This window comes from Bidens hawaiensis, unplaced genomic scaffold, assembly GCF_021521415.1.
Source record: "Bidens hawaiensis isolate Kalapana, Puna unplaced genomic scaffold, B.hawaiensis_p1.1 tig00419471_1, whole genome shotgun sequence".
Taxonomy (NCBI): domain Eukaryota; kingdom Viridiplantae; phylum Streptophyta; class Magnoliopsida; order Asterales; family Asteraceae; genus Bidens; species Bidens hawaiensis.
In genome coordinates, this window is record NW_027504875.1 from 65,994 (window position 1) to 85,734 (window position 19,741).

Consider the following 19,741-nt stretch of genomic DNA (forward strand, 5'->3'; position numbering starts at 1 on the left):
ATAAGTTAACACATCTATATGTCGAAAACATAGTATCCTTACATGGTGTGCCGCTATCCATCATTTCCGTTAGAGATAGCCGTTTCACTTCAAATTTTTTGTCAAGTTTTCAAAAAGCCATGGGGACTTGATTAAACTTAAGCATTGCTTATCATCCCCAAACTGATGGCCAAAGTGAACGTACAATTCAAACGTTAGAAGACATGCTTCGTGCCTGTGTTATCGATCTAGGAGGAAGTTGGGATACCCATCTTGCTCTAATAGAATTCTCGTACAATAACAGTTATCATAAGAGTATTCAAATGACATCGTTTGAAGCGTTATATGGGCGTAAGTGTAGAACACCTGTATGTTGGTCAGAAACAGGTGATAGTAAGTTCTCAGGACCCGAAATTGTGCAAAGAACCACAGATAAAGTTATACAAATCCATGAACGACTGAAAGCAGCAAGAGATAGACAAAAGAGCTATGTGGACGTTCGTCGCAAACCATTGGAGTTCAAAGAGAGAGATAGAGTTTTGTTGAAAGTATCACCTTGGAAAGGTGTATTAAGATTTGGGAAGAAAGGAAAACTGAGTCCACAATTTGTTGGACCATTCAAGATACTTGAAAGGATTGGACCAGTTGTTTACCGGCTAGAGTTACCCTGACGAAATGAAAGGCATTCACGACGTGTTTCACGTATCCAATCTACGCAAGTGTTTAGCCGATGAAACTCTTGCCATGCTGTTAAAGGATGTTAAAGTCAACGAGAAGCTTAAGTTTGTAGAACAACCGATTCAAATTGAAGATAGCATGATCAAGTTTCTCAAGCACAAACGACTCAAGCTCGTGAAAGTCAAATGGGATTCAAGACGAGGGACCTGAGTATACGTGGGAGCTCAAGTCAGAAATAAAGAAAAAGTATCCCTATCTATTCCAATAAATCTCTAGGACGAGATCATTCAAAAGGTGGGGAAGATGTAACACTGCATCTTTAACCCTGTAAAATTTTTGCTAAATTAGTTAACTTATAAAGTATAGGGACCAAACTTGAAAAAATCTGAAATCTTCATCCATCGCGATACACGATGGGGCAGGCATGAAGCCCATCGCGTAGCGCAATGGCCTTGTACATAAACCCAGAAATGGGCGGCATAGCGATACGCTACGGATCAATCACAACGGTCATCGCGTATCGCGATGACCATGCTGAGTCATTAGACACGTGTCCAACCACGTGTCAAAACGTGGCACAATATGACAGGCCACGTGTCATAACCAGATAAGGTGGCGTATTTTGCGGTGCCGCGATGCGCGACGGGGTAACAAGGAACCCATCTCGTATTGCGATGGGCCCCAATATCCGTCTATAAATAGGGGTTGCGGGATTTGATCCAATTAATCCCAAATCACTTCTATTTTCACACATATAGCCTAGGGAAGCGTGCTAGATCATTAAGACAAACTGACCTGCCATTGTCTCGAAGTTTGTGCAAGTTTCGTAGTCGTAATCAAGTAACAATCACATAAGCGAGTAGATCAAGATCCTGCCTTTTTCTTATTATCATTCTAAGCATCCAATCTAAGGTAGGAGTTATTTTTAAGTTATTTGAATTATAGCTTAGACAATCAATCAAGGCTATAGCATTTAACCTTGAAAGTATTTTGTAAACATTCACATTCATAAACGAGTTTTCATAAACGTTACTTCATAGCAAAGTAATGTTAACCAAAGATATATTTTTACGGGCATGTAGTAAGCTGTAAGGGTGATATCACTAGTAGTAAGTTTCTTGCCTAAGGAAAAGTAGTTCGTACAAATCTCAATCAACCGAGGGACCCGCTTACTTACCTGGAGAAACTTACCAACGTGTTATAACCTACTAAGCCAAAGCATGCTACATCAACCGTCACATAAAAACTAAGTGTTTTCATTCACAATCAAAGATAAACGATTTCAAGGTTAAGCATAAGAGATATAACTTAATCAAAACACCATTCAGATATTTATACGAACCTATTATGTATAGGTTAAATATCATTCTCAATCAACCAGTCAAGGTTTTCCAACACCGACGGTACAGGTGAATACGTTAACTTTTTTAATCAGTCAAAACATATTTATACTCGATAAGATGAACGAGTGTTTTTCTTAACGAGTCAGTCAATGTTTACATGAGATTATGTGATATCTAAAAATGTTATAATACAATATAGCAAATAAAAGCAACTCAGACCGAGTACACATGTGTCTGGATCCATACATAACTGTTCAGCCTAAACAATCTAAGGCTACGTGGTCGCGGGCTAACAGTCATAACTAGTTATCCTTTTAGGGGATACCATGGCTCGGGGAACACTTGTGTGTGTGCAGGGTAGTGGTATAAAGCCCCGAATAGAAATACTTTTGCTGAGTGTGCAGAAAACTATAATTGTATTGTAATGTCATTCAAATGTTTTATAGTGTCATACGTGTTCACCAGCATATAGCTGACGTATATTTCCAACACATTGCATGTAATTAAGCATAAGTAGCAATAGAAAGGATTGGAATCTATATGAAGATAGAAGCGTATTACGAGATGGCTCCATTTTGATAAACTAATCCTTGTAATATAAAACATATATTTTGTAAACTTATACTTGGATATTTAATTCCCAAGTAAATTTTCAATGTAAAGTATTATATTCAAACCTAAAGTCTTCCGCTAAAATTAACCCTTAACTATGATGTATTTACAAAACATGTATCAACTTGTAGTCACACGTCTAGGCCCTAAGTCGGGTTGTGACAGAAGGTAAAGCCTAAATGTATGAAGTATGTGAATGTAATGCATGTTATTTGATTAACTAGAGAACTCACTCAACGTAGCTGGCTTTTAGTATGCATGCAAGTAAATAGATTAAAGGAGTTGGCTTGAGGAAGACACATGGCGTGATCTGGCTGGCATCTGAAGTAGAATTAACTTGATTTTTTAGTACTATATTTTATGTTAAGTTTAAAAATGTGATGTTATGTATTGAATGATTGACTTTTATAATTCTGTGAAAAGTTTTTAATTAACTCTGATATTTAGTACTGTGTTTATGAGTAAATCCAACGTCCAAGTAAGGCACCGGGACCAAGACCTTACAAGTTGGTATCAAAGCATAAGTTTGAGAGAATTAAACATCCTACATGCTTAAGCTTGAACAGAGAATGAGACTTAAGTAAGAAAAGAATGAAGATGCCAGTTCAAGAAGGCCATGTGTCACTCAAGCGAGCTAAGTAAAGGTAAAATGTATGATTAATTTCATGTGTAATGTAAGAATGTGTAAGGAAGTTAGCTTTATTGCTAGAGATAGGAGTATATGATAATTGTTAGGGCAAATAATCCTGACACTGAGGATATGTTATTCTTGCTGACAGATCTGGATTTATTATCCTTCTGAAGGGCTCCGGAGCTGTGACAGGATCAAGGATCCTCAGCAGTTGGTATTATTAACAATTTTTTCATGTGTGTAGGTTGTTATTTGATGAAGGTAACGGCTCTAAGACTCTTTCCACCGCCTAATTCGCTACTTGGACTCCTCAAGCACGTGGTCAAATGCATGAAGGGAGAGAGTGGAGAAGATGGCGGTATTTTCTTTTATTATTTAAATTGAGTTAAGATCAATGCTAAGAAAACACATAAGCACACTCGCATACTCTAGCTGATTAATCTCTGTAACCACACACACTTAGTATTGCTGTATTCATTGATCTATAACTCCACTCGTTGTAACCTTTTTGATATTGATAAAGTGGTGATCGACGAGTTGTCATTACCCGAGGTTTTTTTCCTTTGATCTAATCAAGATCAAAGGGTTTTACCTCGCAACAAATCGTTGTGTTCATCTCAATTTCATTCATACAATCGTTAATATCATCATAGAACTATACCTCACAACTACGGATTTGGATACATTATCCTTAGCATATTTTTGTCCAAAACAATTTGGCGCCCACCGTGGGGCAATTGGTGCTATAATCCATATTATTCCTATCAATTCTCAATTTTTCATACCCATATCACTTTCAATGGCCTCTCAATCAACCTCTGCTTCATTAACCATGCCGTCTTTGGTTTCTCTCTCATCAAGAACCTTGCCGCCGATGCCTCCGCCAATCACGGGAGCACCACGAGCTACTGCTGCTGGGAACAAGACACAACCACCAGTCTTCCAGGGCTCGAAAACTACCGTTGCCACTTCGGTAGTTAACACTAACAATGATGTTTCTAATATGTTTTCGTAGGTCAAAGCATACATGGAGCAGCAAAACAAGACTAACCAGAAGATCCTTCGAGAGATTGAAGATCTCAAGAACACTAAGAGGCCGACAGAGGATAAAACTCCTCTAGAGCCTAGGATTCTGGATTTCACCACTCCAGGATCCTTGGCTCAGTTCACGCAAGGATCATCTATCCTCCAACAAGGATCCATGGGTCAACAAACTCAAGGATCCTCGATCTTTCAACTATGATCATCCATCTTTCAACCGGGGTCCATGGGTCAGTTAGCTCAAGGATCTTCAACATTTCAGCGAGGATCATCCATCCTTCAACCGGGGTCCATGGGTCAGTTAGCTCAAGGATCCTCTACCTTTCAGCAAGGATCATTGTTCCTCCAACCAAGATCCTACGGATCATATCCTCAAGGATCCTTCAACTCTTAACCACTGGGATCCTTACCTCAGCTACTCATCTGGGATGCCATCCTTCACCCAGCAAAGAGGTAACTTATATGATCCTATGTCCTTAGATGCTAACCATGGTTTCGTACAGGACGCAGGTATCAACCAAGCTATGGCTAAGGAACTACAAAAGCTTAAGGATATGATATCCAACGTACTCAGGGTGATCCATCCAATTCCCGAGATACCAGAAGGAAGCCACTAGTTATCCAGATTTGCTCCACCTATCTGTGATGCTGAAATCTCGAAGCGATTCCAGACCCCCAACATGAAGACTTATGATAGGACCACTGATCCCGAGGAACATGTAGCTCAGTACAGAAAAAGGATGGAAATCAATCCTATTCCTGAGAGACTCAAGGAAGCTTGTTTATGCAAGGGTTTCGGATCCACACTGACAGGATTTGCATTAAAATGGCTGCTAAGTCTTCATCCATTTTCAGGAACTTCTTTCTCACACTTAGTTAACTTGTTCAACAGTCAATTTTCCTGTAGTAGGAAATTTGAGAAGTTAACTAGTGATTTATACCGAGTTATCCAACCTAGTGATGAATCCCTTAGGGATTTTGTTACAAGGTTTGGCAGGGAAGCTCTAGAAATCCCTAATCTTGACATGGCTACTGCTATTGAAGCGTTCAAGATGGGACTTCAGAGGGGCTCCCCCTTTTATGATGATCTTGTGATGACTCCTTGCAGGTCCTTAGATGAAATCAGAAACAGGGCACTCAGATTCATACGATTGGAAGATGACAAGAGGATCTAGGATCGTCTGGGGAATAAAACAAAGCAAGAATATCCCGACAAGAAGCAAGGGTTCTCGTTCAAGAACAACAACTCGAAGCCCTACTCCAAACTCAACAATCAAAATGTTCGAGCTGTTGAAGAAGAGGATGATGATGAGGATTACCCTAGCATCTCAGAATATTGCTTCTCAGTAGATACTCATGGTTTAATTTGTGCTATGAAGGATCTAGGTGAGAAAGGGAGGTGGCCCCGAAAGAACGAAAAGTCAACCACCTTCAGAGACAAGTCCAGATGGTGTGATTTACATGAGGATTTTGGCCACATGACGGACGATTGTATCGGTTTAAGGAGGGAAATTGGATACCTCCTGAGCAAGGGCCACTTCAAGGAGCTATTTGGAAGAAAATATTCAAGGATCCAGGATTCTGAAGATGTTCCTCAAAAAGAAACTCCGCCCCCACCAGATGCTCAAGTGATCAACTTCATTTCCGGTGGCTCAGACATATGTGGAACTTCTTTCTCCGCAGCTAAGAGGATGGCCAAAGAGACCAAGTTGGATAACGGGGAACGACCAGTTATATCCACCAGATTGACAACAAAAAAAGGATTTTCTTTGATGAAGAAGATAAATCAAGCATCCAGGATCCTCATCATGACGGTTTGATTGTTACTTTGTTTATTGCTAACCATTATGTACGCATGATCCTTGTCGATGGTGGAAGCTCGGTCAACATCATTCAACACGATGTGCTCCAAAAGATGAATATACCAAACTCGGAGATCATCCCAAGGACATCGGTGTTAGTCGGTTTCAGTGGCGAAACCAAGAAAACATTGGGGGACATCAAACTGCCAATATACATCAAAGGGTTAAACTTTACCAAAAATTTTGTGTTATAGATAACCTTTCTTGTTGAAATGTTATTTTAGGCAGACCTTTACTACATGGGATGAAGGCAGTGGCCTCTACTTACCATCAATGCATCAAACTACCAACTCCTTGGGGAGTAGTAAGGATAGATGGTGACCAAGTCGAAGCCAAAAACTACTACTCTTCATCAATGAAGCCAGCAGCTAAACAAACGATAGCATAGCAACCACAACAACATCCTAGGGACGTGCTGGAAGCTCGTGAGAAGGACTTAAAAGAAGTGTCATTGGACCCCGAGGATCCCGATGTAAAAGTGTTCCTAGGATCCGGTATCCCTAGTGAGATTGAGGAGGATATGATATCCTTCCTAAAGCGAAGAAAATCCACATTTACTTTCAAACATTCAGACATGATAGGTATTTATAAGGAGGTAATTACTCACAAGCTAGGCCTTGATTTATCTGTTAACCCGTTCATCAAAAGCGAAGGAAATTCGCTCCTGAGAGGACACAATCATACAAGAAGAAGTTAAAAAACTTCTTAAGGCCGGTATGATTAGAGAGGTTAAATATCCTCTATGGTTAGCTAATATGGTTGTTGTTTTTAAAAAGAATGGAAAGTGAAGGGTGTGTGTCGATTTTACTGATTTAAACAAGGCATGCCCCAAGGATCCTTTCCCGTTACCACATATAGATTCCATGGTGGATGCAACGACGGGACATGAGATGCTCACCTTTATGGATCCTTCCTCTGGATTTCAACAAATTCAGATGGAACCATCTGATTAAGAGGATACATCATTCATGACTCCTACCGGCATATACTGTTATATTGCTATGCCGTTCGGACTAAGAAATGCAGGGGCAACATATCAAAGACTGGTCAACATGATGTTTAAGGATCAACTAGGAAAAACCATGGAAGTCTACATAGACGACATGCTGGTGAAGTCAAAGAAAGCCGAGGATCACCTCAAAGATCTTGAAGAAGCTATCAACATCCTGGATCAGTACAACATGAAGCTGAATCCTTCAAAGTGCCATTTTGATGTCAAATCTGGGAAGTTCTTAGGATACATGGTGACCAAAAGAGGAATAGAGGCAAGCCCCGAACAAATAGAACCCATCATCAACTTGAAGTCCCCGGTGAATGCTAGGGATGTCCAAAGATTGACGGGGAGAATAGCTGCTCTCAACAGATTCATTTCCAGTTCCTCGGAGAAGTGCAAAGACTTCTATGACATTCTTAGGAAAAACAAGAAGTTCGAATGGACAGAAAAGCATGAAGTTGCCCTTAAATCCTTAAAGGATTACTTATCCTCAGCACCAGCTCTGATGAAGCCTGTGGATGGAGAATCCTTATATCTATGCCTAGCTGTTTCAGGAAATGTAGTAAGTGCCGTCCTCGTTAAGGATCATGAAGGTGAACAACATCCTGTTTATTATGTAAGTAAAAGTATTTTAGATGTTGAAGCCAGGTATTCTCATTTAGAAAAATTAATTATTGCACTTATTATGACTTCTACTAAATTGAGATATTACTTCGAAACCCATACTATTAATTTGAGAACTAATTATCCTGTTAAGAATCTGCTTAGAAAACCAGAATTGTTAGGAAGAATGGCTAAGTGGGTTGTGAAGCCGAGTGCATATGATATTCGGTATGAGCCTAGAACAGCCATCAAATCGCAAGCATTAGCAGACTTTGTGGTTGATTTCAGCAGTGATATGCAAAAGGAAGCTGATCTAGAGGTCCAGTAACTAGAAGAAACCAAGGATACTTGGATCCTCTTCACAGATGGAGCAGCCAATTTAAGAGGGACATGATTAGGTATCCTACTGAAATCGCCACAAGGGGGCATATTACCCCAGTCTATAGCTTGTGAATTCCAAGCAACAAATAACAAGGTAGAGTATGAAGCTCTGATCGCAGGTTTGCAATTAGCTAAGTGCATGAGGATTAGGTATCTTCAAATATATAGATTCGTTGTTGATTTCTAACCACTTTAATGGCTCATATGCTGTTAAAGAAGAAAAACTAATTAAATATCTAGATGTTGTGAAGGAATTAGAAAAATCATTCGAATTGTTTAGCATTGTACAGGTACCAAGGGAAGAGAACGCTGGGGCAGATGCCTTGGAAAATTTAGCCTCATCTTTGAAGATTCCAGAAGACACGAAAATCCCAATCATTCATATACTCTCGCCAGCAATAAGAGAACAAGAAGTTGGAGAGATAACAACTGACAAGCAAATTTTACTTTGGGATCCATCGTCCTCAAACAACCAAGGATCCTGGATCCTACCTATCAAAAAATACATTCAAAGTGGAGAAATTACTGCCACGAAGAATCCTAAATCTTTCAAACTCAAGGTATCACAATACATTTTATTATATGATATGCTATATAAGAAATCTCTTGCAGGTCCATACTTGAGGTGTATCGAGGATCCTGAAATTCAAGAGGTGCTCAAAACTTTCACGAAGGTGATTGTGGTAATCACACTAGAGGTAGAGCCCTATTCTCAAGGATTCTGAGAACATGATATTATTGGCCAACCATGAAGAGAGACGCCATGGAATATTCAAAGAAGTGTGATGCTTGTCAAAGGCATGCAAACATCCTACATCAACCAGCAGAACCTATTTATCCTATATCCTCATCATGGCCTTTCATGAAGTGGGGCATGGATATTGTGGGTAAACTACCTAAGGCACCAGGAGGAAAAGTATTCATGCTTGCAATGACTGATTACTTTTCAAAATGGATAGCAGCAAAAGCTTTTGTTCAAGTACACGAAAAAGAGGTGATATCCTTTATTAAAAGAAATATTATTACTAGATTCGGCATTCCTTCAGAAATTATTTGTGACAATGGTTCCCAGTTTATCGGGAAAAGAACCACTAACTTTTGTAACAGTTGGGGCATCAAGATGATTACATCTACACCAGTGCATCCTCAAGCTAATGGCCAAGCAGAATCAAGTAACAAGATCATCATCAACAACCTAAAAAAGAAGCTTAGATCCAAGAAAGGCAAGTGGGCCGAAGAGCTACCTTATGTTCTTTGGGCTGACAGGACAACACCCAAGAATGCAACAGGCCAAACATCCTTCTCATTGGTGTTTGGATCAGAAGCAGTTATCCCTACAGAAATGGTGGTTCCTATAGCCAAAACGAGCATCCGTGATCCTAATGCTAATGAAGAAATTCTTCTTGAAGACTTAGATACTATTGAAGAACTCAAAGACCTAGCCAAGATCAGAATGACAGCATATCAATAAAGGGTAGCTGGGGCATACAACAAGAATACCAGGATAAGAAGATTTCAAGAAGGATATCTAGTCTTGAGAAAAGCCTTCCAGATGTAACATCCTAAAATTTATAATGTTGAATAAAGAAAGTTATGTTAGTGATTTCGCGTTTTTAATTATTAATATCGGGTAGGAGCGGATCAGGGACTTGGATTAATTGAGATGGGTTAGATGAGAATGGGATTTAAGGGATATAAATATCCCCTAAACCCAAAAATATCTTCATTTACATCTATTCCTTCACACTTCCAAAACACACACACACCCCATACACAAGCCGACCGGCGGCCGAGATCCGAGGAGAGAGAGAGAGGCCGAGAGCCGTAGAGAGAGAGGCCGAGATCCGAGAGAGAAGAGAGAGCGGTTGGTTGTGATTAAGCAAGGAAACAAGATCCAACAAGCTCAAAAAGGTAAGATTCTTGAACTTTGAAGTTTAAAGATCCAAGCTTTTTAGTGTTAAGTGACCGGAAATGGTCGGGTAGCGTAGTGGGTGATATTGAACCATAGCGGGGGTGTTAAAATCGCTCGAAATGTTGGACAGAAACCAAACAGCAGGCTGTCTGGGCAACTTCGCCTTCATCTGGGCAACTTCGCCTTCAAGCGATGAACTTCGCCTGCAAGCTAAGTTCGCCTGATGAACTTCGCCTGCAAGCTAAGTTCGCCTGATGACAAGTTCGCCTGAGGTTTAAGTTCGCCTGATGACAAGTTCGCCTAAGGTTTAACTTCGCCTAAAGCTAAGTTCGCCTGAGGTTTAACTTCGCCTAAAGCTAAGTTCGCCTGAGGTTTAACTTCGCCTGATGACAAGTTCGCCTGAGGTTTAACTTCGCCTAAAGCCAAGTTCGTTTAGAAAATAAATTAAAAATCTAATGAAAAATGTGTTAAGACAGTTAATGGAAATAAAATTTTTCCAAGCTGACCTGGCAGCTCGACCCCAGCCAGGGGCTCTGCCCCTTGGACCCTGCTAGGGGCTGCCGCCCCTAGACCCCGCTGCCAGGGGCGCTGCCCCCGGACCCCCGTTCATTGTGGGTCATATAAAGATAGAAATACATTATGAGAATTGATAGTTAATTGATACGTATACTTGTTATACAGTCAGCCGTGCACAACTGAAGAAAGGAATTACGATTAACGGTGAACGTAACCGTGTTCAGGTGAGTTTCTAGCCCCAATCCTTGTTATGTTTTCGGGGCTGTGTGCATACTTGATGTGTTGTTAATACATTTATCCTAAGTGATAAGTGTATGCCCTATGTGATATATGTGTTATGTAAGAATGATTGCTTGATGGTACGTGAACGATCTTCGGATATTGAACGTACTGTCAGGTTGTAACGCTAGGTATAGGTAAGAATGTTATGTATGTTATGTATATGAGCATGGTAGTGATAATAGAAGAAAGAAATGATAATGTATGGTTGTATGGTTACGAAAAGGGTACCGAGCCCTAATAATACTTGAGGTATGATGTATGGTTGTATGGTAACGAAGTGGGAATCGAACCCTTCTAATATTCGAAAACTAGGGACCAGACCCTTATAATATCTGGATGAAAGGGACCAGACCCTTATAATATCTGTAATGTTAGGGAATCGAACCCTTCTAATATTCGAAAACTAGGGACCAGACCCTTATAATATCTGTGATGATAGGGAATCGAACCCTTCTAATATTCAAAAACTAGGGACCAGACCCTTATAATATCTGTGATGATAGGGACCAGACCCTTATAATATCTGTGATGTTAGGGAATCGAACCCTTCTAATATTCGAAAACAAGGGACCAGACCCTTATAATATCTGTGAGGTTATAGGGCGAAAGGCTCTTTAAAAAAGTATGATTATGTATGTAAGGAAAGTATGAAGGTAAAAATGAACGTATGATTATGTATGTAAAGAAAGTAAGAAAGTAAAAATGAAGGTAAGAGCACTTAGGTGTATATGAAAGAAAGTTAAGAGATTAAGTATGAAATGTAAGAAGGTATTGTATGATTATGTGATTAACTAGAACTCACTCAGCGTAGCTGACTTTTAGTATGCACGCAGGTGAGTAGGATGAGGCAGCTCGCTTGAGGAGACACATGGCACTGAACAGGAGTCTGGCATCTGAAGACTTATGATGTTTTAATTTTAATGCTTTAATGTTGAAAGACAAAGGATGTTTTGAGACAAGTTATGAATTATGTAAAGTTTTATGAAAGTTTTATATTCCGAGTAAATGTTTTAATTAACTCTGATATTTAGAACTGTGTGTATGAGTAAATCCAACACGAAAGTAGGGCTACCGGTAACGGGGCCTTACACCAGAATACAACCAATCCGGCAGATGGGAAGCTAGCACCCAAGTAGGAAGGTCCTTATTTGATTGAATCAGAGGCAGGAAAGGGGGCATATCATTTGCTCACTATGGAAGGAAACAGGTTACCAAGAGCGTGGAATGCTATCCACCTCAAGAAATACTTTTTCTGATTAGGATCAAGTATCCTCTGAGGATCGAGTATCCTTAAAGGGTCAAGGATCCTAAAATCGGTAATATCTATCTAATCATTTACTCATTTTTAATTTTTGCTTATTTAAGGATAACACATTCTTAACATTTGTATTTTCCAAGTTTTAAGTAACAATGCAGGATATTAATGAGATATTCAATGATCAAGAGGTTGGCCACCTCTCCTTACTTTTAAGGTACTAAACTATTTCCCTTGGCCTAGCCCACGAATGGGTATAACCCCCGATGGTCATATCCTCCAAGGTTTAAAGGTTTTCACCTTTCTTATAAACTAGAGTTTCTACACTCTCGCCTGGAGCGCACGCTATCCAACGTATAGTCTGGGGCAACAGGACCAGTACATGCTTAGTGGCTGACAATTTCGTTGTCTTCGGCTATACGGAGGATCCTACGATTTATGGTAGACGTACCATACCACCGGTTTATAACATTTTCATGTTATCTCACGTTTGGGCTAAATCCCGGTTTGGGTGAGTCCCCAGTTAACATCCGTATAATGGGCCAGTCCCCAGTTTGGGCTTGTCCCCAGTTTGGGCTTGTCCTCAGTTCACGGGCTTGTCCCCAGTTCACGGGCTTGTCCCCAGTGCACGGGCATGTCCCCACTTTATTATTTGGGCTTGTCCCCAGCTTAACGGGTTTAACCCCAATTAATCTTATAAGCTCTTTGCAACAGATGTTCTAAGTTCAATAACAAGAATCGAGACATGGATTCAAAATTCTTGGCTTATTTCTACAAGGATCACCAAAAGTTCTATAACTATGATAACTTAGGTCTACATAGACCTTATGGTATGATTTCTATTTGCCCATTTACATTTGTTTAACTGAGATTTTTATAAATACTTTGGTTTAAAAATTTCAGATCTTTGAATTTTTTCTAAGAATATTCTATCCTAAATCCTAAAGTTTTTCTTTTAAGGATCTTCTATCCTAAAATGTTTGCTCAAGATTGTTTCTTAAAATATTTAATAAAGCTAAGACTATAATAGACAAACTTTCAAAATAATAAATAACAAGCAAATATTCAAAAGTTTCATAATATTATTAACATAAGTCACCTGGACTTATCCAAAATCCTTAACCCGGATTTCACCATATGAAAAATGGACCATACACCCGGGTTAAGCAGGTGTTACTAATTGTTCTTAAAGTGCAGGAAAATAAAAGTCAGAGGCACCAAAGGCTTCATCCCCACAAACAGAGGATCCACCCACCTTCGGTACCCCTGAAAATTGTCTTGAGGATCAGTGATCCTTAAATCCTAATTACTATTGTTTGTTACAACCAAATCATCCATTAAAAACATCAACAAAAAAATGGGCTCGGGCCTTGTCTTCAATATCCTTCATCGCCCATTCACGTTGCTTCCTCCCCTTCCACAACACCCGCTCCTTCACTGGCTTCCACCGCATCCTTGACTCCACTAGTTCCAACCTCGTTCTCCTCAGCCATGTCCGCATCTCTTCGCCACCAAGAGCCGCCAAAGCAGTCTTCCACTTCTTCACTTCCCAGGTCGTTTTGTCAAAAGCGGGATCACCGACCTAGCAGCCCACATCTTAGCCTCTTCCGTAGCCTGCTTCACTTCTTCTTGGCGCTGGGCTTCTGCTAAGGATAGTTGATCCTCCAATTGCTTTTTTTCCTTAGAAAGTTGGATCAAAGCTTTGTCCTTGGCAACCACAGCATTTCCCAGCCCGGACAGCTTCTCACCCATCTGGTTCACTATCTTTTCATAATGATCCTTGAAAGCGTTCATGGCCTGTAACCATCAGAAATAAGGATTAGAAGGATATTGGATCCTTAAATACAAAACAGCAGGATACAGGGTAGATACAAAACAACAGGATACGGGGTACTTATAGTGAGGACCACATCGAAGTGGGTTTCATGCTCAGAGAATCTCTTTCTCTTGGAAGCGGATGACTTGGCTCTGGTAGTTGCGGTTTTTGGCTCAGAACTGGTTGCTGCCTGCAAAGCTTCTTTCTTTATATCTTGAGGAGTAACCATACTATCGATGTCCTCCAAGGAGAACTTTCTAGCGGACTTTTGAGACTTCTTGGCACCTACAAGATTAAGTCAACAGATAAGTATTCTATCTAATTTTATTTATTTTAAATTATTATAAACTTGACATATCAGAGTCTGAGGAGATCTCACAGAAAGCTTCGACAAATCGGGCTTGAAAAGTTCTAACATCAGAATCTAGTGCAAGGAACCGTTTTGTTTTCTCTTCTGTTCCAGGTAGCTTAGCCAAAGAAGCGAAGTTTTCAACTGCAAATAAAGAAGATTCAAAGTTAGAACAGTCATCATGGATCATATCTTTGTTAAGGATCTTGGATCCTACCCTTTCTGACCCATTTTAAAGGCAAATCGGTCCCACTGGGTATGGAGTCACGCTTCACCAAGAAAAACTGATTCCTCCAAAAGGAATCATTCAAGGTGACTTTCAGAATCGGATGGGGTCGTCGAGGTTTGGATTTCAATATGATTCGGGCAGGACCGTGGGTAGTAAGCGTATAAAGGTGAGACAACTCTTGAAGGCCGAAGTCGAATTTTCCTCTTCGATAATTCTTTCAATGGTGCCGAGGACTCTCCAAAGCATAGGCATAGCCTGGATGTAGGATATGCCAGTGGAATCGAAGAAGCTTTGTGTGAAAGGAGGGAACAGATATCAATAACCAATGAGAAAAGGGCAAGCCGGAAAACACACCCGGGTTCAAGAATAGATATCACAACGGTCTCCAGAATCATATGGTCGGAATATGGTTCCCGATGGAAACAGTGAGCGAAACTCATCGATTTCGGGATCTGTGAGCTTATAGTTTCGATGGATGGATTGGCTATAAGGTCTTGAGGCTGCATCTCCGTCAACCCGAAGTCGTCGGAGGATTGGTCGGACGGCTTAGAAGGAGGGGAAGAAGAAGAAGCGACTGACATTGTTATCGGAAAAATTAAAAGAATGAAGAGAGAAGAAAGGATACATTATGAGCCTCCTGGATATGTGGTTATAAAAGGGTTATAGGGATCACATATATAGGCGGTGATAATTAGTTTCGAGGGGTTGATAATAATGACCCCTGGCATATGTCTAATCATCTACTTTTTGCAGGATTCAAATATCAAAATGCCAGCTGTAAAGCATAAACGCCCGCCATTCTGGTGACAATTGTTAGGGAAAATAATTCTGACACTGAGGATATGTTATTCTTGCTGACAGATCTGGATTTATTATCCTTCTGAAGGGCTCCGGAGCTGTGACAGGATCAAGGATCCTCAGCAGTTGGTATTATTAACAATTGTTTCATGTGTGTAGGCTGTTATCTGATGAAGGTAACTGCTCTAAGACTCAGTCCACTGCCTAATTTGCTACTTGGACTCCTCAAGAACGTGGTCAAATGCATGAAGGGAGAGAGTGGAGAAGATGGCAGATTAGTAGGAACTAGTTGTTATTTTATTTTATTATTTAAATTGAGTTAAGATCAATGCTAAGAAAACACATAAGCACACTCGCATACTCTAGATGATTATTCTCTATAACCACACACACTTAGTATCGTTGTATTCATTGATCTATAGCTCCACCCGTTGTAACCTTTTTGATATTAATAAAGTGGTGATCGACGAGTTGTCATCACCCGGGGTTTTTTTCCTTTGATCTAATCAAGATCAAGGGGTTTTTTCTCGCAACAAATCGTTGTGTTCATCTCAATTTCGTTCATACAATCGTTAATATCATCATAGCACTATACCTCACAACTACGGATTTGGATACATTATCCTTAGCAGATTTTTGTCCAAAACAATAATATGAACTGTTTGGTTGTCTAATTGTTTAGAAGTTGAACTAGCACAAGTGGACTCACAAAGGGAAGTGTATAGGACACGAAGAGTAACGTGATCAGCTAATCACAGTTAACCGCTATTATTACTTGTTAGCCTTACTATCATTGTACTAAATAGTTCCTTGAGTGATGACGTTTTTGTTTCCTTATATAATACGAATGGATGGTGCAAGAAAGGTTGTTGGTCAGGAAGGTCGTACGGGACGTTGAGGTAGGCCCCATATTGTTCAAGACCTTCTTAGGAACCAGTTACTAACACAAGATGAGAACAAAGTGCAGCGGGGCAGTGCCAGAGTAACAATGAAGGGTATCAACTTGATTCTACTGTTCAAGACTCCATTGCTCAAGTTGTAACTGCTGCAGTGAAGAATCTACATCTTGGTAAGTCTGCTAAAAGCCATGCAAGGACTGCTGAGAGGACATGGGAGAATGGTAAGAAAGCTGATGATAATGAGGAAGGTGACTCAAGTGAAGTTCGATATGTGAAAGTTGATGAAAGAAAGAGATTCCGGGGTGGGTGTAACTACAATTCGTTCAAAGGTTGCGGCCCGCCAAAACTGACTGGTTTAGGAGACGCAATCGCTACTCTTCAGTGGATAGATACAACGTACAAGGTTATCCGAATCAGTGAGTGTTGTCCTGACCAAGCAGTAGGTTATGCTACTAAGTCGTTTGGTGATGAGACTATGTTCTGGTGGGAAACTGTGGAACAGAGATTAAAGCTATGAGATGGGATGATTTGGAGGAAATGGTTATGAAGTGGTTTGTGCTGATGCTGAGGTTGAGAGGGCTGAGATGAAGTTTTTGAATATGAAGGCGGGTAAGATGACACACCACGAGTACACTACCGAACTCAACCGCATGTCTAGGTTAGTGCCCGACATGGTAAACACTGAAGAAAAAAGAGTCAAGTGTTACATCAAAGGACTTCCACACAACATCCGCACTTTAGTCAGGACAAGTAAACATGATACTTTCGACTCTGCTGTTGAACTTGTGAGATGGTTTATGATGACCTGGCTGTGGATGATGTGGTGGTAGAAGAGAAGAACGATAATAAATGGGTTGCTCCTGTCAAACGACTCGGTACTCAGATGTGGAACCCTAGAGATAAGAAACAGAAGGTGTGGGAGAAGAAGTCGTGTAAGACTTGTGGGAAGATGCGCGCTAGCGAGTGCAAGTGGGGTGTTGGAACTGATGTTTATCACAAATGTGGAAGTGCTCATGGTGGAGAGTGTAGAGTTGGGTCAAATGCCTATTATAAGTGTGGAAAGACAGGGCATTATGCTCATGAACGCAGTGCAAAGCCCGCATGCTACAAATGTGGTAAGACGAGTCATATTGCAAGGTAGTGTACTGAGGGTGAAGTTGGAAAAAGTGGAAAGAAGGATGGTGACCAGGCTAGGCTGAGGACCAGGGCCTACATGCTTACTCAGTAGCAGGCTAAGCAGATTCCATATGGTATGACAGGTACGTTTCTAGTAAACGGTATTTCTGCTTCTGTATTGTTTGATTCAGGTGCGAATAGAAGTTTTGTAGCTACGACATGTAGTAAGTTAGGAAAAATGAAATGTTGTTGTGTGCCTGAAACTTTATCTTAGAAAACGCTAGTGAAACCTCGGTTAGGATAATGAGAATGGTTAAGGATTGTAAGATAGAGTTAGATGGACGTGAGTTACATGTTACATTGTATGTTATGACCTTAGGAGGGTTTGACGTGGTTCTGTGAATGGATTGGCTATCTGAGTTTGAAGCTCAGATAGTGGGTAGGAGCAGGTTAATAAGGTTAAAATCCTTGGATGGTGACAGTTTATGGTGATAAAGAAAGTTTAGGGCTTAATTTAATTTCAATGATAAAAGCCGAAGGTTTGTTAAGGCGAGGGTGCGGTGCCTACCTGGCGTATGTTGTCAAAGCTACGGCCGAGACGAAATAAGTGAAGGATGTTCATGTTGTGTGCGACTACCCAGAAGTGTTCCCTCAGGATCTTCTGGGGTTGCCACCGGAGCGTGAGATAGAATTTCAGATAGACTTGATACCAGGAGCACAGCCCGTCGCGAAAGCACCTTATCTCCTGGCGCCGTCCGAGATGAAGGAATTGATGTCCAAACTACAAGAACTCTTCGATAAAGGTTTTATAAGACCGAGTGTTTCCCCGTGGGGCGCACCGGTGTTGTTTGTTAAGAAGAAGGATGGAAGTATGTGTATAGACTATCGTGAGTTGTATAAGCTTACGATGAAGAATAAATATTCGTTACCACGGATTGATGATTTTTTTGATCAACTAAAGGTTCAAGTTGGTTCTCATGAATCGACCTTAGATCAGGCTATCATCAACTGAAGGCGAAAGAGGCGGACATCCCTAAGACAGCGTTTCGGACGCGGTATGGGTACTACGAGTTTCTCATGATGTCATTCAATGTAAAAAATGCTCCCGCAACATTCATGGATATGATGAATAGGGTATGTTGGCCGATGTTAGACAAACCAGTTATCGTGTTCATCGATGATATATTGATATATTCGAAGAGCAAATCCGATCACATTGAGCATCTAAGGGAAGTATTGGAGATTTTGAAGAAAGAGAAACTGTATGCTAAGTTTTTGAAGTGCGCGTTCTGGTTGCGTGAAGTACAGTTTTTAGGTCACGTAATCAATCCTGAAGGGATTACTATAGACCCAGCTAAGATTGAGGCGATAATGAATTGGAAGACTCCGCAGAATCCAACTGATATACACAGCTTCTTAGGGCTGGCTATTATAGGAGATTCATTGAAGGCTTCTCCAAGATAGCCGCACCATTGACCGGTATGACCTGAAAGTCTGTAGTATTCAATTGGGGTAAGTTTCAGGAGGAGGCTTTTGAGGAATTGAAGAAAAGACTCACACAAGCTCCAATCCTTGCTTTACCCGGTGGTGATGAGGATGTGGTTGTTTGTACTGATGCCTCGCATCGTGGGTTAGGTTGCGTGTTAATGCAATGAGGAAATGTTATAGCTTATGCGTCCAGACAGTTGAAGGTTCATGAATGTACCTACCCGACGCATGATTTAGAGCTAGAAGCAGTCGTGCATGCTCTCAAGATATGAAGACATTATCTGCATGGTACTATTTATACAGATCATAAGAGTTTAAAAGTATTTCTTCTAGCAGAAAGAGTTGAACATGATACAGAGGAGATGGTTAGAGTTGATAAAGGACTACGACTGCGATATCAAATACTATCCTGGAAAGGCTAATGTGGTTGCTGACGCGCTAAGCCGTAAGAATGAAGAAGTCATTGCAATAGTGAAGTCTTATTAGTTGATCATTAACTCCGGTCTCTTCAAAGAGATCATTAAGGTGCTGTCTGAGATGCTTATAGATGTAGGGCTAAAGAAAAATGAAAGAATTTTCGGACAGCAAGACGAGCTGATAGATAACACTCATGGTGTGAAGACTAGGTTTGACCGTATGTGGATTCCACGCCATGAAAATCTTAGAGGTCGAATCTTAGATTAAGCTCACAAGTAGAGATATTAGATTCATCCGGGATCCACCAAGATGTACCAAGATCTGAAGAGATACTATTGGTGGCCAGGTATGAAGAATGATGTAGTAGATTATGACAGTGAGTGATTAACTTGCTTACAAGTCAAAGCGGAACATCAGAGACCGTTTGGGAAGATACAACCATAAGAGATACCAGAATGAAAATGGGAACACATCACTATGGATTTCATAACTAAGCTACCCCGTCCAACCAAACATCATGATACCATTTGGGTGATTGTG

General features: G+C 40.6%; 1 protein-coding gene across 1 annotated transcript in view; it reads right to left on the reverse strand.

Annotated features, from left to right (window-relative positions):
- Positions 1–13,582, reverse strand: part of LOC143609027 (uncharacterized) — a 40,686-nt gene extending 27,104 nt beyond the window's left edge. Inside the window, exon 1 of the mRNA XM_077083900.1 lies at positions 13,516–13,582. Coding sequence (XP_076940015.1) covers positions 13,516–13,582 — 67 coding nt within the window. The remainder of the gene's footprint in view (positions 1–13,515) is intronic.
- Between the last annotated feature and the right edge of the window lie 6,159 nt (positions 13,583–19,741).